The 23361-nt window shown below is 35.3% G+C and overlaps 1 protein-coding gene across 11 annotated transcripts in view; it reads right to left on the bottom strand.

Moving 5' to 3' along the window:
- Positions 1-5449: 5449 nt before the first annotated feature.
- Pcdh7 (protocadherin 7) overlaps positions 5450-23361 on the bottom strand; it is a 417092-nt gene continuing 399180 nt past the window's right edge. For 7 of the 11 annotated variants that reach the window (XM_006504023.4, XM_006504019.4, XM_006504024.4 and 4 more), the window contains one exon: positions 5450-9711. Coding sequence is in view for 7 of the 11 variants with exons in the window: in XM_006504019.4 (XP_006504082.1) it covers positions 9335-9711 (377 nt within the window). In the remaining 4 variants the exon portion in view is untranslated. The remainder of the gene's footprint in view (positions 9712-23361) is intronic. The other 4 variants (NM_001310608.1, NM_001122758.2, NM_001310606.1 and 1 more) reach the window with 2 other exon arrangements.

Below are 23361 nucleotides of genomic sequence, written 5' to 3'. Positions count from 1 at the left end.
CATGACTATATTCTTCTGTTTACATATCATGTTGCTCTTCTTGAAGTGTCAAGATATAAATTGGAGTTTTCATCTTAATTGAAGCTTCAAGGTGATGCATCTGTCTTGGGCTTGATTACAATAGAGCGAAGATTATTTTTCAACTTGTGACAATATCATTATAATCATATGACTTTCATTTAGAGTCAAGTGGGAGTGTTTTTCTGATGACTTGAGCCTTTAAAGCAGGGCATAACAAAATACTGGCTGTGAAGCACATATAAATTCTAAGCAGAGACCATTTAAAATCATCAATTATATTATTTGTTGTTATCCAATATAAAGTGAAGGGAACCAACAAATTATGTCTGAAATATTTTTAGTAATTTAAGCAAAGAAGTTAAAACATAGTAAAGTAGATACTGTTTTATACATCCCAGTAATTGACATAGCATGGGGCATAATGCAAGTACCAACAGGATAGATATCACAGGAGACACTGGGCTCCTTGTGATAGGAGCCCTGCAGTTCATCTCTTTCCCCATCTTCTTGTCAGTGGCATCCAGAACTTTGAAAAGAGTTTCAGTATGGCAGCATTCTCATTATTGATTATTCTGATGCCTTCACAAAATAATGATATTAAGCCATCCCATGTGACTAAAGAATTTACATTTCATTTTCTTCAATTGTTTGCCCTGATTATTTTGCCTAATGAGGATGTCATTTGGGATGGGATACTTTTTATATTTTCAACAATTATTACACATAACACACTGATTGCAAACAATTTTGAAAAACAAAGCCAACCTCAGCTGAATCATGTCACTATGCTCATCATTGTATTCTTACTGTGTGACTTTCATGCTCTAATTGCGAATAGGCATTATTTCCTCAATAAAATGAACTACCTATGGTACTTCAGTAGAAACATGTTCTCTGAACATTCTCTTGAAAAATAAAATCTCCCACTCCTAAGGCTAATTGAACACCTCCAGAACATGAAACTTTATTTACTTGGGGCAAAGGTAATAATCTAATGGGCTTCAGGTTCATCAACATGTATCACTCATAGAATCTATCTCTGTGAAAAAGTGCTACTGTAGTATACTGCAACTATAATGAAGGCTCTGTAAAATAATTCATATATAAGCAGGCGGTAAAACTCTAAATAAATAATCTAGCTAACGACTTTACTTCTTGACTTCTTTCTAATATTTTCAACCCCACTTCCATTATAGAAGTGTACCATAAAGTTGTTTAAATATGTGGTTAAACTTTTATAGCAACCTGTAAAGCTGCAATAAAATGTTCCATGTAATTTTGTAGAGAGGATTCTTAGAAATACTGATACAGTCCTATCTATTTATTTCTCATTTGACTAAGTCTAAAGAGTTGTAATGCACTTTAAATAAATTGACAAAATAAAATATTTTATTTTTCTCTCCCTTTAAATTTATTTTCTAAGACAGTTGTTTCTTTAGTGGACTGTTTTTAAAATTAGAAATATTAATTAACACTTTTATTTTTAAAATCCCAATCTACTCTTCATGATTATATAGCTAGCATTACTCTGTGGACCTTTATCTTTTTTATGACCTTTTCTTAATTAATCATTTTAGTTATAACTTTTAATGGAAAAATAGCACTGAACATCACAAGTGAGATATAATATTCACTCATCATCATCTGAAACTATGTGGGGCAAATTTTTGCGTTTATTAACTATTAACCAGTGTTTATCTTCCCTTGGGACATTCAAGAAGGAGACAAAGTTATTCCTGTATGAATCGTGCATATGAAATCCAACCCAGGAATAAGATTTCCATTTAGCAAATGAACACAACAGGAAACAACAAAGTTGGTTTGCAAAGGAAATACAGATATTTCTAGCTTTGAATGTTTTAGCATTCCTATATTTTCCTTATTTCCTGCAGTTTATAAAATTCATATTATCTTGCTTAATCAACTTCATACAGTGTATAAACAAATATTGGGAAGGGAATAAAAATTAAGAGAAAATGAACAAATGCAAATTTAATCTCTCTCTCAGCTCCTTCCTGGAGCTCAACAAGTTGCTGTCCTGAATTTCCATCAAAATAAAGCAGATTGCAGTGCAAGTCAATGGGTGCTGGGTTAGCTGCTAGCATTAGTTAAGGCTCCTAAAAAACTAGGTTTGCTTCACAAAAGAAGAAACAATCAAACAAACAACACAGGAAACATGTGTAAAGACAGTCTTAAAAATGCAGAAAATGAAAGGTGGGAGACCACTAAAGAAAATACAGAAAAATTCAATAGAAGACATCTGTATGCAAACCGCTGGCTCAAAACAAGCAAACAAAGACACAAAACAAAATAATTTTACGTTGTCAAAACTATGTAATACATTTTGACATTTTGTTTAGTTTTTTAAGTTGAGTCCTTAAATACTAGACCATTGGCTATTTAGCCAATTTCTACCAAAAATACATTTTCTAACCCACAAGGTCATGGGTAGTCATTCATATGTATATATATATATATATATATATATGTGTGTGTGTGTGTGTGTGTGTGTGTGTGTGTGTGTAAGAATTCTCCCCCTCCAGAGAGAGAGAGAGAGAGAGAGAGAGAGAGAGTTGTCATGATTGAGAGACAAATTACTCCTTCCCAGGTATGTTGAACAATGTCCAGTAAAAATAATTTTCTGAGTTTGGCTGTAGTGACACAAGAATTTAATCACAGAATTTGGGAGGTAAATGCAGGTGAATTCTGTGAGTCTACGGCCAGCTTGGGCTACAGTGTGAGTTCCAGATCAACCAAGGATACAGAGAGAAACCCAGTCTCAAACAAAACAAAACAAAAACAAAACAAAACAAAATAAATAAAAAAATTCTGGTGATCTGAATACTTAGAATACTACCCAAATTCCTATACTATCATCCATGAACTATCATATTTAGGGAAATGTAAAGTTTCTTTTCCTCTCAGTGTATGATATCAGGTAAATGTATTTTGATTACTACATGAATTCTTAAATGGCTAGATATATCAATATAGTTAGAAATATGTGATTAAATTTTTATTGTAACTTATAAAACATTTAATGATCATAAAATCTACTTTCCTCTATGATCCAGATAATGTCCACAAGTTCTAGAACTTTTGGATAAATCCTACAAAACACTTTGGAAACTGTAATGTACAATATCAGCACAAGGGCCTGTAAGCACATGTCAGTGCTAACTTTCCAGATGGCAGTGGTAAATCTACCCTTAGCCTCAGAACCAACACCATGGAGCATTGTTTCTCTTTAGTTTTCTCTCTCTCTCTCTCTCTCTCTCTGTGTGTGTGTGTGTGTGGTTTTATGTCTGTCATTATCTCTGCAGATGTCTAAGAGAGCCAGACATTCCTGTAGCTAAATTATCTTCTTGGAACCTAACTCTGGGTTCCTGCAAAGGCTGTAAGGCTGTTAGGAGACTTAACTACTAAGCCATCTATTCAGACCCACCAGATTGGTGTGTTAGCCTACACTGTGCTCATATATCCCTATATAGCTGAAGGCTGTTGTTTTGCTTTGTTCTAAGATATTTTTAATGAGGTTATGACCTCATGGTAATGTTGTACATAAACTTTTCAAATACTAACTTGAATATTGAAATGTACACTGTAGTTTGTTTTTTACAAGCTGAACTGATATTTGGTTCTACTCTTAGAGCAACAGAGAGTCAGATGGATTTACAAGTCATTGCTTCTTTCATTACATCCTGAAGTAGATTTCTTCATCAAACTTCATCCAATTTCCTGATTTGGAGCAGGAAGATTGCCAATAAAAGTCAAATTACCAGAATATCATTGGCTTGGAAAAGTATATATAATCCCACTTTAAAAAAAAAAGAAAGAGAGAAAGAAAAGAGAAAGCTGAAAATTTCAAAGTAGGAAAAGAAAAGGGGACAGATTCAAGGTGTGTATCTTTCAAAGGTAACTCTTCATACTGTGGTAAGGTGGTATAAACATCCTATGCACCGTATCACTGTAACCAGAAAATAGTCTCTCAATCCTCAGGGCTGGAAGAAAGGTAATGATTCCCTTAGATTAGAGAAGTCAGGGACCACATATTAACCATATATTAAGTTCATGATAAAGTATTATACTTATAGTTAGGAATATGATCATCAAACAAATGCAAGTAGAAACATTAGAATGCAGAGGATCATAAATAATTTAAAGATATTTGATAGGTAGAGAATATTCAACAAAGAAAAGCAAAATTATAGATTTTATTTCTATTTTCAAATTATTTTTCCCACTCCTCTCATGATACGTATTACAAGTTTGGAATGATTTTCTAATTGTGTTTGACTCAGACTAACTACAAAAATTTTTGTGGCTCAAGAATGTAGGTCTGTAAAATAACATAATGTATTAAGTACTAAGTTGGATTTCCCCAGAGCACAAAACAACAATAATAAATGATGTTAATAATACTATAGAAGATATATTATGACTTGGAGTTAATTTGATCTTAAGCGTGAAATTTTTGTTAGTACCAGTAGAGGGAAAAGTCTTGTTAAAATATCTTTTAAAATTACTTTCTTGCGTATAGTATGAGACTTTAAGGCTAGCTGTGTCACTGACCCAGAAATACCTTGATTGGAGAATACAAGCTCCATTCTACTATGAAGAAGCATAATTCACCAATTATACATGTGATGGGAGCACAAAGATCCTTTTGCCCTCAGATCTCCAGGATAGTCAGGAATGTTAAGCACATATGATTGTCCTCTCAGAGGAATGAACCTAAAACCTCTTCTTCTATCCAGACAGCTGGAAATTGGAAGTGATTAATTGCTTGGTGATCTGTGTATTGGGCCAGGTCATGTCAAGCTCCTATAAACAGAACCAGGGGTAGTTTGTGATCTAAATGACTTTTACAGAGAGGGGCATCCGGGTTCTCACAAACAGTACCAGAGGTGGCTAAAAGCCCAAATCACTACACTATCTGAATGATAGAGACCAGGGCAGATTCTTCTTTAGGTCCTTAAACTAGTGTAGATATCTTATCTCTAGAACCCATTTTCTTGAAAGAAATTACTCGTACCCTGAGTTGAGTTTTGGTATAATGACACTTCCATGTGAACCAGGGATTGTCGCACCCCTGGAAACTTTCTTCCAATTTACACCATTTTCAAATGTGGTGGAAATAAGTCATCTGATATCAGACACTCTAAAAGGTTTGGTCCAGGTTGACAAAGTCATCTGAAATGAGTTTTCATTCTCTCCTCTTCGTTTTGATATCTGACCCTTGTAGAGACCCCCACCCCAACACATGCTTCACTCTCAATTTTCAATTACCATCCCATCATTTGCCTTGATTTACCTTAACCTAGCAGAAAGCAATGCATATTAAATCACAATGATACAGGCACTCAGTCACTTTCTTCCCTGTCAAAACAGAATTCATTGTCAACAGAGAAACACACATACAAGTGTGAAACCATTTGATCATGTTATATTTTAATTTGTAAAGACAAAAATGACAAGCAATTTATTTACAGAAAACTGTACAAAAGCAAATTAAATTATGTAAAGTATTTCATAAATAGTTGGACGAGTGTTTAATACATTTCGTCATGTTTAGCAAAGTCGCGTGCATAGTGACATAATCAATGATGATTAATTGTTCTCTGCTTCACTATCAACATCCAAGTAGCAGAACAATAGTCAATGATTAACATTACAAACAGATCGTACCACACGGAATGCAAGTGCTTTAAAGTGTAGGAAAAGTTGTCTGAAAGTAAACCCTAGGTAGCTGAACGAATGATGCCCCATCCAGATGTCACATACACCACGCCTGGGTCAAAATTAACTAGCTTTATCATAGCCCTGATGAACTTGGTTCCTTTCATTTCCTATTTCAAAGAGGCCGCTATTTATCTACTACTGATCTAATCTATAGTTTGAGATGTCATAGGTCTTAAGATTTTGCACAACTGTTTTAAGATGGCTGTTTGATTCCTGGCAGTTTCTTTCTGGCTTGTGTATTTCGTTTTGTATTTTCCTCTAACCCGATCTCCCAGGGTAGCCTTTCAGGCAAACATCCTCTGTACCACCTTAGTTCTTTCTCTCATAAAAATAATGCCTCCTTCATTTTCAGGAACTCAGGCAACAGGCCAGTTTAAAAAAAAAAAGGAAAAAAAAACAAAAATCAGACAACAATGCTCTCTCGAGATTCACACAGAGCAGTCAATTTTAGACAGACATTTAAATACACATATGTTTGTATAGTTACTCAATTTGTAAATGTGTCCTAATGTACTATCATGCAGAAGTCCACTTGAGAGTCTGTGTACAGAAAACGAAGAGAGTTTATATACTGTACAACCAAAAATGAAAAACTATTTGAAAGAGAGAAAACAACAATCAAAACTTTTAAATCAATATCCTAACTTGAAAAAATGGACTGATTTCACCCGATAGTATTTCCCTGTGTGATTCTATAACCAATGATTTCACTGTCCAGTGATATTTAAGCAGCCCCATATTAATGCCTGAATCTTATTTTATGAAAGAACAATATTTAAGACTGGTCCATTATCTGAGTTTGACAGAAGGCAAAGTTTTAATATATTATTTATTCTCAGAAAATAAACATGGATAAATATACAGGATCAAAAAAGCTGGGAATAGCCCATTTCCCCTCATTATCCAAACCCAACAACCATTCATTTGTTTGTTTATTTGTTGTTTGCTTGCTTGTTTACCATAACAAGAGGTATAAAAGGCACAGTTGCTTATCTTGCATTCACTCATTTATTTATTTTTTTTGTTTTTATTTTTTTTTCAAAAGCACTCTATATATGGAGTGGCACCAGATTTAACCTAGTCAAAATAAAAGTCATACAAACACAAAATATATTTCTGTGTCATGCCAGCTCATTATATAATAAACATGTTATGATAACTAATTCTACTAGAATTACTTCGAATACTTACAGTACACTGAATTTTATTCTTTTCACATCCATTTTTAGCTCTAAAGAGAGGTTCACACGTTAAAGGACAATGACATGACTGCCTGGCATGTGGTGCAAACGTCATCGTGGAATGTGGATTGAATAAATCTGAAGGTCCAGTGTGACCTGTATTAGCTTTATAGACAACCAAAGGATTTTAAGAGTGAAATGAGCTATCTAGTGGCTTCAAGTGTCCCATGAAAGAAAGAAAATATGCATATAAAAAGTGTTGAACATCAGTGTTATGCAATTATTTCCTTTGTAACGTGCAAGAAAAATATGTATACATTTTCATAAGTATCTTTAGAAGTATTTCGTCTTAATAGGTACTTACAGATTATACAAGGCAGAACTGCTTGAATGCAGTTTCCTAACAAAGTTCTAGAATTTTCATCTTTCCATAGTGTAAATAATAACCAAACATGAACATGTTCAATTATTGGTATTTTAGTCCAATGTTTTTATATCAATTACATTTTTTCCTTTCTACCTATTATACATAAACTAACATCAAAATGAAAATTCCACTTTAAGAGAGAACATAAGGAAATGATCCCAAAAGACCCACCAGAGAAAAGTTCCTCAAAGATAAGTACGTTGATGACCTACAGTGAATTATCAACCTATAGTCTAGGTTTCTTCACCTTATAATCTAAGAAAAATCTGCAAAGCATGAAACTGCCCAAAGCTACAGTGTCTCTACAGTTTTGTAGAAAGCCATCAAGGCTATGGTTTAACCAAGTAACTAGCATTCGGTGATGAGAACGTTTGCTCTCTTTACCTGTCATCCCCTATATTGATCATGGATTGTCACATTCGTCTGAATGTCCCAGCTCAAATTTCAGTTTTCTTAAATCATCTTGCATAGAGCAAAGCATTCAAAAATCTGCATATTCTGTATCTCTTGAAAAAAACTATACATTTTCCAACTTTGAGATGCATATACTGTGTTAAATAAAATATTGTCCGGAACTCATTCTTTCATGTTCAGAGATTGTTTAAGACGCACATTGAATAATAGTCAAATTACAGTATGACATGTCAATTAAAGTGTTATGTTGTTTAAGTGTTTGAGTCTCAAAATGCTTCTGTATTGCACAGAATTTGAAATCAATGCACTTGTGTTCTGGCCAGGTGAAAAATACAATTATAATTAGAAATGATAATAAGATCTCCAAGAACATCTGGGATCCAGAAATGACAATAGGAGAACTCATGAAATCATATCCCAGTGTGTCTTCTTGTATCTCACTATGCATCAATATGACGTTAAAATGGAGAATCTTCCCTGACTGTAACACATGAGAGTAGACCTGGGCTTTGATCAGTGGCTTATTATAAGACAACACATGTCTAGTTAGTTCTTTCATTTTCTGAGCATTTAATTAAAGTTCATTTTAAAAAGAAGACTTTTTCTGAAAGAAGAGTTAAAATATAAAACCAACTAGCATCTGAGTGTTTCTGTGTGTGCACAGGTTCCTTCTGTTGTTTAGTGGATTTCTATGTCAAGACCAAATCAATTTAATTATTTCCCTGATCTGCCATGTGATCTTTGGCCTCATAATGACATAAGAGTTCAAGTTCATTCATGAGTGATTCTATTCCAAAATATACTTTTACAAATTATAATTCATGTAATTTTTTTGTCAAGATTGGGTGAGTATATTCTGTAAATGTATGGAACAGAAATCGATGCCTTTGACCTGAAAATAACAACATATGGCAGCTTGGAACTGCATTCTTCAACTGAGTTTTAATATGTACTCTCTTTGTTTGTTATAGTATTAAACTGCTGTCACCCTAAATTACTTTCTCAAAGGGTCCCCTACATAAGGACTGTACCATTAAAGTGATTTTTTAAAATCAATTTCAATGGGCTGACTTTAACAATAATAAAGCATTGAGAGTCTGTAGTATATTTTTAACCCATCCTTCTTTTATTAACAAGCCAGATGACACTCAAGCAAATCAAAGTGACCAAAATCATGCTTCAGATTAGGGGTAATGAGAGTGTATTATGTTCTGCTAATCAGACTTGTTACCATGAAAAGAACTTGCAACCATCTTTTGTTGTTGTTGTTTTGTTGTTATTTGGGTTTGAGGAGGGGTAGGGAAAAGAGGGTGGGTGTTGGGGATCAGTGAAGGGTGTAGACATGCAAGTGACAAGAATGGATTCTACTTTGTACACTGTCATCAGGCAAACAGTAACACTAAAGGCCTGATTTGGAGGCGGAAGTGGCAGGCAAAGCTTTGTCTCTTTGGTAGCCCCCTCTTTGTGATTAAATGGTTTTACTTAGTAATGTTTTTGCCCCTAACTCTCCTCATATACGAAAAGAACTTTGCTGTTGCTCCTTGACAACCTACAGATAAACTTCTCTTCTAGTGAGAGTGTTGACAGGAGATGGCTTATATTCCCCTGTTTTTGTTAAAGGAATATCCTCAGGGTTGGCTTCCTCATTTTTGCTGAAACTAGCTGCACTGAAGGTCTCATAGGATGAGGTCAATTTTTTGTTCAGGAGGTTTCTGTTGCGGTCACCCATGATGGCAGCCTCGCCATTGGCCAGCTTTTCCTGGCTTCCTCGTTCATCAACAGGCATGAAAGTGGAGAGTTTGGGCTGGCTCTTCTTCCTCTCTGGGGAAGTGCGCACTGGCATCCAGCAGGAGTCTGAATGACCATATTCATCACATTCACGGGTGCACTTGCCGGTCAGCGCTACATCCGGAAGAGGCCTTGAATCTGAAATTCAAGAAGAAGCCATCAGTGTCAAACATGCACCAACAGACTTTGCTGATCCATATGAACCTGATACTAACCACTCCACAGAACAGTACTTATTTCATGTATAGTAAAGATAAGGTTTTGCAAAAATAGAAACTAGAGAAGATAGAAATGGAGAAATGGTAATTTAAGTATGTAAAACAGCCAGTTATATATTCATTTGGTGTATTACAGAGCCATGAAGATACTTTCAAGTGTTAAGTGCATATGTATATTTCAACGGATATAATTTTTCCATCTAGACAAGAAAAATTATTAAATCCAAAAGGATAATTTTCTGTATCTATATGTTATCCCATAAATAGTGTGCTGTTGCCAATTGAATTACATTCATTTATGCATTATTCATAATATGCAAATAGGCAGAACCTTATATTTAAAATACATTTTAAGATGCAAGGGTGACTGAGAAGTGCATCCTAAACTGACAGCACATTAGACTAAAGTACGAAAGCAAGGTACACATAAGTTAAAGATCTAAGCACATTACCAAGAGCACCTAGAGTTCCACCCGGCCCACCCTCCACCCACTATGGTTGTAACAGATGACCTAGTGTGTGTGGTAAGAAAGTGCCTGAGTGTTACCTGGGAGTACATTCACAGATGTGCTTGCTCAATGGGAATCTGAAATATAATGTATTGAGTAAGTCTGTTTAAGTTCATAAATGACTGATGGAATTATGTAAGTTTCTAATTAATGTTGTTTATCAAAGGAATGGAAAAATGTATTCCATTTTCAACAAGCTAAGTCATTTCTGCAGAGTTCTTAGGGATTGTGATTAAATATTACAGTCAAGAATTACTGCTATGCATGAATAAAATCATAATATGTAACCATAAACATGTTTTTAGAATTAAAATTTTATTTACTGGCTTTTACTATATACATATATATATATATACATATATATATAAGAGAGAAAGAGACAGAATTTCTCTAATACCACAACTGATTCTAAACCAATAACCTGTAGGGTTTCATTTAATGTATTTCATAGTTTAATATACTACTCAGAAAAACACAGTAAGTTATCCCTCCAATAAATATCATATGAGTATCAAATTACTACAACTTGGGATTTAAAAGTAAGCCAGTTCACTACATGTTTACTCATAAATAATAAGTTGCGTATGTATGATCCAAAGTAGTTTAGCTTCAAAAGGAGAGCGATGTACATGAGTCCCAGTACCGTTTAAGTTTTATTTTGCTAAATATCATAAATTAACACTCCTCAATCATTTGTTTAACTTTCTTCTCTTTCTGGATGGATTATTAGAATATGCAATTATTCATTGTAGATTTTCACACTACACTTTGACTTCTGGATGAATCAGTCTTTTAACTTTAATAGTCAAATGTAGCAAACATGATGGAGGGCTGATCTAGGTAGATTTTCCTGCAGTTAAAGAGCATTGGCTACACTTTTAGATGCCTGGGTTTCTGTTTGTAGCATGTACACAGCAGCTCACAAACAGCTATAATTCCTCTTCTAGGGCATTTGGTGCCCTCTTCTAGTTTCCATGAATGCCAGGCACACTAATGAATGCAAAGATACATGCAGGCACCACTTTCCTTACACACACACCACACACACACACACACACACACACACACACACACACACACACACACACATTTTCATTATTTTTTAACGCTGAATAACTTTCTGCATTAGTCTTTTAAAAAGCTTTAATACATTCTTTGAATATTATTCCTGTAATCTATTTGATTCAAACAAGGAAATGTTAAATCTATGATAATGTATTATATCTTGACTGACATACATACTTTGAAGAAAAATAACTTGAAAATGTGGGTCACTTGATCAGTTTTATTTTTAAATCTTTTTAAAAAAATTATTAATCATTTTATTTGTTCACATTTCAAATGCTATTCCCGTTCCTAGTCTCCCCTCCACAAAACCCTACCCCATACCCCTCACCTTTGCCTCTAAGAGAGTGGCCCTCCACCCACTTACCCACTCCCACCTCACCCTTCTATCATCCCCTTCTCTGGGGCAGGAAGCCTCCAAAGGACCAAGTGCCTCTCCTCCCACTGATGCCTGATAAGGCAGTCCTTTGATATATATGTAGCAGGAGCCATGAACATGTTCATCTCTTTGGTTGGTGGTATAGTCCCTGGGAGCTCTGAGGGATCCAGTTAATTGATACTATTGTTCTTCTATAGGGTTGCAATCTGCTTCAGCTGCTTCAGCCCTTCTCCTAACTCAGTCCAAAGGCTGTGAATATCTGCACCTGTCTTAGGTGCTAGCAGAGCCTCTCAGAGGACATCCATACCAGCCTCCTGTCTGCAAGCACATCTTGACATCAGCAATGGTGTCCAGGTTTGGTGTCTATGGATGAAATGGATAGCATGGAGGGGCGGTTTCTAGATGGCCTTTCCTTCAGCCTCTGCTCCATTTTTGTCCCTGCATTTCATTTAGACAAGGACGGGACAATGCTGGGTTAAAATTTTTGAGATCGGTGAGTGGCCCCAGTGCTCCACTGGGGGACCTGTCTGTCCACTGCAGTTTGTCTCTTCAGGTTCTATCACTGTCATCACCTTTGGGCTCTGAGAGCCTCTGGCATTGAAGGCATCTGGGATTTTCACATCTTACCATTTCTGTAAAATATTTGTAAGAACTACATGTAGTTCATAAGGGATGCATTCATTTAAATTTGGCTCCTTTTCTAATCAATGACACCAGAATTATTCAGTCTCTTCCCCCTGTCCTTACTTCACAGTCTACAGCATTTCCTACAAAAAAAAAAAAAAAAAAAATGTTTGCTCTTAAAGATTTTAATGAAAGGCATTGTGTCTTTTTGGTTTGGTTTGGTTTGGTTTGGTTTGGTTTGGTTTTTGTTTTGTTTTTGTTTTTGTTTTTGTTTTGTTTGTTTGGTTTTTTTTGCTTCTTTTTTTTTCCATGGCCTATTTTCAAGCTGCCACATCTCTATCCCACAAGAAAAAAGCATGATGACTTTTAATAAGGACCTCCTGTAATTTCTAAAGTCGAGCACATGATTGGGGACCACAGTGGAAGTTGACAAGCCTAATTGGCTGAGATATATTGCAGTGTTTGTCATCAAATTTAGAAAATAATCAAGAACGACTATAAGAGAGTCATCAGGGGCAATCAGAACTTCCCATCCTGATGACTGAAATAAATCTTCAAAAGCAATGCCAATGATTAACACATGCAATTTTATTTTGATGCAATTTATTAAGGGAGCTGATTAGTGAGATAATAGTTCTCTGTAAATATATATCTTTGTTTCAATTATGCAAGCTTATTATTATTATTATTATTATTATTATTATTATTATTATTATTAGTTTTATGGGAACAATGAAGATATTGAGCATAAATCCTTCTTACATAAAAAGTAGACTTTTGCCCTGCAGTGGTGGTACACACCATTAATACCAGCATTTGGGAGGCAGAGGCAGGCAGATTTCTGAGTTCGAGGCCAGCCTGGTCTACAAAGTGAGTTCCAGGACAGCCAGGGCTATACAGAGAAACCCTGTCTCAAAAAACCAAAGAAAAAACAAAAACAAACAAACAAACAAAAAAAGTAGACTTTTTAAAATATCACGTGTAGAACTATGGAGGGCTTTATCATTTTATGACCACTACCTACCTTTAGTCTTTAAAGAGTGTGGTTTTCATTTTAATTATCTATTAATTTATATATATGTATGTACAGTATAATATAAATAAAAATTATATTAATAGTCATTTGTGAAAGTCATTATATTTTATTGTAGTATTATACCAATTACTTTAAAGACAGCAAAGATGGAAAACATCTACCTCAAATCTTGTTAGCATGGAGTATATTAATAGAAACATGAACTTTTTTATTTGTAAATATAATATTCTCTAAAGTAATTTTAAATAACATTTTATAGGTCTTTTAAAATTTTATATTCTTCCAAATTTTTCCCTATACCTATTCATTTATTGTGAATGTGTGTGCTTCTATGTGTATACATTTTTTTTTTTTTTGCAGAAACTCTGGACTGTATGCTCATATCAGAAGACAACACAGGAGCTAGGCCCTCTCATGATTTGAATGTCAGGAATCAAAATCAGGACTTCACCCTTGGTGGCAAGTGCCTTTATTTGGTAAGCTGTCTGGCTGTCCTAAGCCCTAACTCTTATAAAATATTAAGAAGTACCTATGTAGAAATGGTTTTCAGTGGATCCTTTCCTGTTTAACATTACCCATGTAACTCTTCATTTTAATGGAATTATGCAATTTGATAAAAAGATTACCATGGTTTGCAAAGCTAAATCTTTTCTTAGACATAATTAACTTCCTGCTCTAAAGCAGAGTTACGGGCCATTATAATCTGAGGAATACTAGAATGATGACCTGGAGTATGTGAGTACCTTCCTACAGTCTATTCATTTCTTTCTCAGTTCAACTGAAGACCAAGGAGGACAGATGCAATGAGGGGTCAAGCCTGTGTGCTAGCTGAGGCCGAAGGCTGAGTGTTTTGATGCACACTTTAGGGCTTCTCCATCACATCATATTGTTCCTTTCTAAAATATAACAGTGAAGTTACTTAGAGGTCAATTACTGTTCTGTCTCTAAAAACATCTTAATTTGTACTAGGGAAGGAAGATGTAAGGATTGTAGGCAAAGGTACAAGGTGCTGCTTTTAAAAAACTGTACAGGGATGAAAGAAGCCAATGGAGATGTTAACATGGAAGAGGAAATCTCAAGGAACCTAAACCTAGACAAAAACTAGAGGCAACTGAGAACTACTCTTCCTCATGGAGGAGCAACCAGAGTGTTTACAAAATACCAATTGATCAGCCCTATAATAACATACATAGCAGTAACATTAGACAGACTGAGCATACACACACACACACACACACACACACACACACACACACGATTTTGAGAGAGAATAATGAAATGCATTGGAAGAGGTGGGGAAAGAAAAAAAGGAGAAGACATGATAAATTCTTTTAATTTTTTGAAACAAACTAAAATTGTCAGGCTTAGTGGCACACATCTTTAATCCCATTAATCAGGAGGCAGAGTCAGGAATATCTCTGTGAGATCAAGGTCAGCCTGGTCTATGGAGCAAGTTTCAGGACAGCCAAGGCTACACAGAGAAACCCTCCTGTGAAGTACAAACCAAAACCACTGCAACAGTAACAATATAACTAAAAAGAAAGACAGATAATATGTATAAACTTTAGAAACAGAAAGGAAAGCTCAGATTTACGCGGGGTTGGAGGCATCATTATTGGAGGGGAACACAGGAGACCCCTTCTGACAACTGAAGACAGCTTTCCAGGAGGAAAGGTGTATGTGGTGGTGCTGAATCCTGGCCTCTGCATTCCAGAGCTGTGGCTGGAGCTGATGATGTAATGTTCTTACCATTCACTCAAGAGAACAGATGTTGTCCTGAGCTTTGAAATATTCCTAGTGAAGCTTTTCTTTTATTTACTTTTATTCATTCTATATGCAAATTGCACACCTCATGAGATAAATGGATGGTTTCTCTGTGTTTTGAACTCTAAACATCCATGAAAATCCTCCACTTTGATCTTTAAAATCAAGTATTTGGGTATTCTTTATAAAATTCTGTGAATGGGAAATGTATTTTTTTTTTCTTTCCACAGAAAGTATGTGTTGACACCTTTCCCTCTTTTTTTTTTCTGTTACGAAAATATTTTAATCCTGAGTTCCAGATGTTAAAATTGTTGCTTTTTAAAAGTGTCTTTAAATATTATTGAATTTTAGCCAATAGAAAGCCTTATATTATACTCAATTATTTAAAAAGTGAAGCCTGCAAAATAGCGTTAGCAGGTAATGGCAGATATTCCCAAGCTTGACAACCTTAGGTCATCTACAGTATCTACATGAGAATTGACTCCTATACTTTATTATGTGAAGATTGATTCATTACATACCAAGGTTGTTCAAAACAGAAGTACGCATAGTTAAATGGAATTATCCTAGTAACACAGAGTGAACAACCCCAATGTCTGTCACTGCATTTAAACTTGCCCAAACCACTGGATTGCTAGGAAGATGGCTATCATTCTAAGTCTGTTAATCTCAACAGGGATCATTGCCAACTCAAAATATTATCAAACTAGAAACGCATGCATCTAATATCTGGAGATTAAAATTATGGTCAAACGATGAAAATAGGACAAATATCTAAAATAGATTTTACTCTTTTGATAACAAATTGATAAAGCCCCACAGATTTCTTGATGGATGTCATTATTAGGTCAAATGAGACATAAAGGCCGTCTATTCCTCTAACTGTTCTACACATACCCCATTAAGATGTCTCAGGATAGCTCCTACTATAAAGTGAAATTTGTAGTTTGATCTCTTGATCCTAATGTGGTGCTAACAACTAGAATGTGGCAGAAATATGTTTTGTGGTCCCCACTTTGGCTGTCAAAGGTCTTGCTGCATTTGCAACAGCCTTGAGATTTCTGGGGCCACCATCATAAGAGAAAGTCTAATTTGTCTTCTCTAAAGATGATTGCCACTGGGGAAGGAGAGCTGAATAATAAAACTCTCTCAAGAGATCTTTTTCCCCTCCCCACCCCTAGCCAGTGATGTGGATGAATGTTGTTCATGAGCAAGCCAGGCAAAAACAATAAGAGATGCTAAACTAGAACCAGGAGTGGCAGCAAGCCCGTGTTGTTTGAAGCTCTCACTTGTTTGTTTTGTGGTGAGAGAGGTGAATAGGGTATGGAGGTGAGGCAGTACACAGATGACCCATGCTACCTATAATATAGGAACTGCTGCCAAGTGACAGCCCGGGATCTGGAGGTAAAGCTTTTGACTTGATTCATGTCTCCTTCATAGCCAAAATGTGGCCACTTCAGATACGACCAATTCAAAGAAAAATTTCCAAGATTATGATCACTTTTAATTAAGAAGTTCAAACAATGAGCTCTCTTATAAAGCGCTGGAAACTCAGCTGCTTTAATTACAGAATTCACTGTGTACACCTTGGAGTGTTCTCATTCACTGCTGCCGTGTCTATAAAATATTAAAACATCTAAACAGGTTTGAAAGCATCAGCAGCTTTTCTTCATACCTTAGGCTAAACGCCGTTAAATGGCAATCGAATGTATTGCAAGAAGCATTTACTGCCCTGAGGTTTAGACCACTGTCATTCTGAATGTGGCATCACTTCGCACAGCTGTGGCTGGGCACACTGCTCTTGGGCATTCTTGCTGAAATAACGCAAATGTGAATCTGCTGGTTGGCCCTTGAAAGTGGCACGGCAGCAGAGAACTTTTTGCTGACAGCTCTAGCAGCTAATGAACATCAGATATGGCTTCCCCTTGATTCTGCTCATCGTCTGGACCTGATCAGAGGTAATAGAGTGTTCCGTGATAAAGCAGAGAGCAAGGAAAAAATAGAAGTTCTGCAGGTGCACAGAAGGAAGGAAGCAAGGCATTTATCTCAACAGTTCCTGCTTCCCTATACCACTAAGAACGGACATAGTTTGAGGACATCCTTTTGCCCTTTAATAATAACAACTCTTGTGGTTTTCCTTGCAAACTTTTGGGTTCTATCATATTGAAATTCATTACTTGAGGGTTTATGAATTTTGTTAATCTGTGGTAAACTAAGAGTTTTCCCTTATCTCAGCCATTCAGATATAAACTTCTCTAGCTTCTGTAATGTTTTAGTGGAGCTCAGAATACATAAGCTAGAGCACCATTTAATTTCTCTCATCATAATAGTTAGGAGAAAGGAGTTATATTTTCACACTTACCCAACCCCGACTGGAATTAGAGTTAAATGTTAAGGTAATCTTAACAATTCAGAACCTAGTCTCACAAAGAAAACTGGAAATTTTACTGAGTAATGAGACATTTAAAAACCAAAAACAGCTGGAATGTGTTTAGAACAAATTAAAAAAAATTTAAAGGGATTTATTGGGTTAATAGTTTAGGAAAAATGTCTTTAAATGCCAAAATCTAGAAGACACAATAATTTTGAGTTTTTAATATTAGTAGAGAATTAATGTTTTGGTATGTATTTATTGGATGTTTTCTTTTCAAAAATCAAAATTCATTGTTTGCTTCCAATTAGGATTTTGAGCTATCATTCACTTATACCAGGAAGTAAAATATACTCATGTTAAAATATTTTAAACAAAATCAATAATGACTAAATGGGAATTTTTTAAAGTTAATAGATTATTATTATTATTATGGCTACATTATCATGGTTTTGCTAGAAATGTGATTTGGATAGTACTAAAAGGTTTCTAAATATCAATTTATAATCACTTTATGCTAATATCCTGCAATATCTGAATTGTAAGACAACTAGGTGATTATCAACTGCAGGCCAAAATCATTTTCCTCATTAGTTCTATATACTGATGCTAGTCCATTGTTTGTTGTTGGCCAGGAAGCTATAGAATTTATACTCAAAGATAAATAAACCCCCTTTCAAAATATAAGTACACAAAGATTCTCTTGCAGTAAGAATACTTTTAGGTTCTGTACTTAAGGGCTGTAGGAATCTTATTTCTTCTTCCAAACACTATATTATATTATATTATATTATATTATATTATATTAATTCCAAGAGTAAATTTGGGCAAAAGGAACTGACAAAGAATCATGTTATAGATGTTATTTTCTCATATATCCCTTCATCATGAGAAAATATTTAATTTGCAAGTGAGAAGTTAAACAACAACTCCTGCAATATGAAGCTCTACTACATATATAGGCACTGCAAAAGTGCGATTTTTGTCAAATACTGAGTCAAGTTTATTTGGCATTACGTGTAGGGTTGAGTAGAAGAGTAGTGAGCAAAGCATTAGAGATGTCTCATAGTTGTTTTTCCTCCCCTACAAACACTTTTAGCAGAAGTGTAAAATAAATCATCATAAAGGTTAAGTTACATCAAGAATTGAATTGTCATGTAGTAAGATTAGTTTTGGACAAGGGCAAATCCAGGAATTTGAACTTATTCAATTAATTGAATTTTTAAAGTAGCAAAATCCATGCTATTGATTCATTTTCCTTTTCAATAGAGAGATCTTGAAAAACTATAAAATTATGATAATTGACATGAGTATTTTTCATGTGCCTTCTCAATCTCTTTGCTTTTTTGGGTTGCTCATTGGACTGTTTCTCAAAACACACAGAGCAGCTTCTCTGGCTAGAAATTCCCCTGTAAAAACAAGCTCTTTGTGAGTGATTCCATTAGTGGTCTTGATTGAAGAGGCAGACAAAGACTTAAACCTCTGAGAAAGGTTTCCAGTAAGCATCAAGTTCAGAAGTACTGTGAAGAGATTAGAGTTCTGAGACTTTGGGTAGGCCCTGAGAAAACAAACGTTCATGGGGAGAATTTTAAAACACTACAGGATGCTGCTTCACAACTACGGTCAATAGGTTGATCAGTTGACACTGCAAATGGCAATCATGATTAAGAGCAAGAATGTTGAAGAGCTCAGCGTGCACAGCCAGGACATAAAAGGGAAAGGGAGGAAATGACCTCTGCTGACCAGCTAACAAGACTCAGTGAGCAGAGAAAGGTAGGGCTGAAAATCAATGAAGCAGCTCTGGATGTGTTTGCACTGTTGATTGCTGTTTCTCTTTGAAATGTTTGCTTTTATTTACTTCCTATTTATTTGGGGAGTGTTAAAACAGCACTGATGGACCTTCTGGAGGCCTACAAAGAGCAAAATAAATAAATAAATAAATAAATAAATAAATAAATAAGCCAGTTCTGGGCACACTCTAATGTCTGCAGTCCACCCTGCTAAGCTGTGTGGGTTTACTGCAACCTTCAGGACACATGTCTTCTGGCAGTCTTTCTGTGGTAGGAAGAATTACACCATCCAAACATGCTGACATGGAAATCCCTGGAACATATGAGCAGGTCAAGTAACATAATGAATGGAAAACAAGGTCCTCCCCCAAACCCCTGCAAAAAAAAAAAAAAAGAACAAAAAAAGCTTAAAATTGTGAGTAGGGAGGCTTAAAGATACAAAATTATTTGTGGAACATCTAAGCACTCATTATAACCACAAGGGGGGCATTGAGAAAAGGTAGGAGGCAGAAGAAAAGCTAATATCAGAATAAAATGAAATGGAAAAGAGTCTACCTGCCACTGTTGTCACTGAAGAGAGGAGCTAGTTAGGGCTACAGAGCCACCATGTGGGAAAGCTCTAGCATCTAACAAAGACATGGAAATAATTTCTTTGAGACTCCAGAGAAAGAAAAAACATGGATTTCAGCCTTCTAACATTTGTGCAAGGTTTTTGACCTATTTAGTTCTATTCAAACTGATTTTAAAAGTTTTAAGACCCAAACTTTTTGGTAAATTTCATAGCAGCTGTAGGCACTAGGTACATATTACTATTTCTCAGAGAAAAGACAGACTGCTCATATTTTACTCACTGGATGAAATAGAGGGGGAAAACTTACTCTTATTACACAGTTCATGAATCATGTGACATTAAATTTCAAGTATCTAGTTGAAAATCTTAAAACTTTCAACTTTGCTATGGTATTTTCAAAGGACCAGTCAACATTTTCCAATTTCATTTTGTCCAATAAGACACAAGCAACTAACTTTTCAAGGGTAAACCTGAAGGCTTCTCTTTCCTAACACTTCAGTTATATTTGTCTGTAGGATTCTTAGCAATGATAGCTAAGCTATTCTAAAATTAGGTAGCATGAGTCTCAAAATTAGAAAAAAATAAAACTCACATTGCCTCTAAGCTGTAGAGAGGCAGGCACTGTGGCCCAGTACTTGTGACATTTATAGAACGTGTGCAACTTTGGGATCATTTAGGAACAATAATTAGAGTATGACTCTCTCTACGTTTTAACACCTCTTTCATAGCTTCATTATAAATTCCAGACTCTGCACAGATGGCCCTACTGGGTCTTGGTTATGACGTCCTCTGTACTCTTGATCTCTTTCCCTTCATTTGTGTTCTCCTTTGCCCCTCACCAAGCACATCCACTAATGTCATCTCTATGAATCCTGTGTCCTTTCAGAACTGAATGGCATTAGTATGTTGTTTATTCATTTCCTAACTAATGTCCATCTTTTACAAAGCATTAAAATATCAAGCCTTGGTGTATAGCTCAGTTGTAAAATACTTTATTACCCTATACACAGCTAGGTTCTGTCCTCTGCATCACACACACACATGCACACACACACACACACACACACACACACACAGAGAGAGAGAGAGAGAGAGAGAGAGAGAGAGAGAGAGAGAGAGAGAGTTAGAGTGAGACAGACAGGGAGAGAGACAGAGACACAGAGAGAGACAGAGAGGCAGAGAGACAGAGACAGACAGAGAGACAGAGGCAGAGACACAGAGAGAAAACAAAAGAGACAGAAAAAGAGAGACAGAGAGAATAGAAAGACCATATGCAACAGAATATTTAGAATATTGAATATTTTAAAATAAATTGTTTGCCATTAAATGCCTTTTAATACAATCTAATTCAATTTTAATATGGACATGATGGTACCTGCATTTGAAATTTTACTTTTAGCCATTATTTAAAATTGTACTTCAGAGGCTAGTTTTTTCATTAAAAAATAACTCAGACAACTCTAAGTGCAAGAGTCATTTTTTTACATGCTCTATAAACATTTTAGAAAGTCTACTGTAAATACAGTTCTTATCTTGGGACATTCTGAATTGGTAACTAATACTAATTACAATTTTCTAGCATTAGGTGTAATTGTGATGAGATTTCACATATCCCACTGAAGTCCACTGATAAATTTTGATTTACTTAAGTGAGCCAAATAACTACAGAGTCTTTAGAAAGGGAGAACTTACTGTGACTCCTTAAAGTCATCTAGACAGTAAAATGGAGGTCACATTTCAAATTGTCTAATTGCACTCCCTTTCTGATGCCTAAGTATTAATCCGTCACAATGTCAAATTATATACATTTGGACTCCTTTGGCAAAACTTGTCTGTGCTTAACACTCTCATAAGTATAAAAAATTCAAGAGTGCAATTAGCATGTCATCTCTCCTGCAGATGATTTAAGAAAAGCATGAATCAGAGTTTAATAGTCAACAGAATTTCCTAGAAAATCATGGCAAAATTGTGGTACTGCAACAATTCAAAGACTGTACAGTGGGGCTAGCAGACAGTGACAATCAACTATTCATCTCCACCATCTGCTGTGCATGCTTTTATTTAAGTCTTTTTTATGTTTGTGTGCATTTTTGCTTTTGCCAATGTTTTCAGTTTTGAGTTTGCCAGCAGTTGGCCTCACATAAGAAAATAGGTTTCATGGTGTAAACAGATTTTCCTGTGTGTACAGTGATTTTGTTTCCCTGGCTATTCTGCAGCACTTAAGCAAAGAAGACAGGCAGAGGAGTTCATTTTCATAAGTTTTAGTAGATTGGCCAATGTATCTCTTGCAAGTCAAACAAATCAATTGTATAAGGAAGAGCAACAATAGCAAAGGAGAAAGCTAAAAGGATTGCAACAATGTAACACTCACCAAAGCATCTGCTTTGCAAGGTTTCCCTTAAGTATCCCACTACAAATTCACACGCACTGGATTAACCATTGGCTTGTACTCTGAGTACTTAAGACCATCAGATAGAAATCGCTGGCGAGGTTTGCCTTTCAACCTGTCAGCCTTCATTATTCTGCAAATAAGCTGATGACCAGGGGATTTCAGTCATGTGGCAAGATACAGTAACTTGGTGAAAATCTCAACATGAAAGAGATAAGATTTCATTGAACAGAAGTTACATTGAGTTTGCCAGCTCAGGGTATATAGAACAGATTATTGGAGGTCCAAGTGCTATTAAAAATGTTCATTCATGTGTTGAGGAAATATTGAATTGTTAAGCCTGATTCTGAAAATTTTGCGTGTGACTTATTGTTTATCACATACGTTCCACAGTTTGCATCTACTGAATATTGGAATGTGGTTACAAGCTTAAGTAATCTACATTCAGATCTGGCTCCTTACCATTTTACAACATCTCAATGAATAACAGAGCAAAAGAAATATATATATATATATATATATATATATATATATATATATATATATATATATATATAAATATAAACAGAGGCTATGAATATGTCATGATGTGATGTAGTTACTTATTGGAGCTGAAATGAAGTAGAAAATCACTGTTCTATACACAGTCAGAGCTGGAAAAAGCAAGGTTTCTGCCTATCAGAGTAGTGATGGTGGAACATCGTCAATATCTTAGTTTGAAGTAAGGGGAACATTTTAAATTGGAGAGATGCAGGGGTAAAAAGGAGACAAGTGGATATGGAAGTATCCAATGTCAGAGTAACCCTGAGATGTAATGGTCTGAATTAAACATTTTCCCTTCAACCTGTTCTCTCCCAGGTACACCCTCAGTTGTTGTTCAATGTAATCAAGAATTTTCCACGTCAAAATAAAATAAATTACATTGTTAATAATTTTTCTCAAGCTTTTATTATTATTGTGGTATACATCCAAAAGAAAGTCTCATATATATATATATATATATATATATATATATATATATATATATATAATTCCACATCTAAGAGGATATACTCAGTTATGAGGTTCTGAA

Source organism: Mus musculus, chromosome 5 (assembly GCF_000001635.26).
Source record: "Mus musculus strain C57BL/6J chromosome 5, GRCm38.p6 C57BL/6J".
NCBI classification, from domain to species: domain Eukaryota; kingdom Metazoa; phylum Chordata; class Mammalia; order Rodentia; family Muridae; genus Mus; species Mus musculus.
This window is presented reverse-complemented; position numbering and strand designations above follow the sequence as displayed.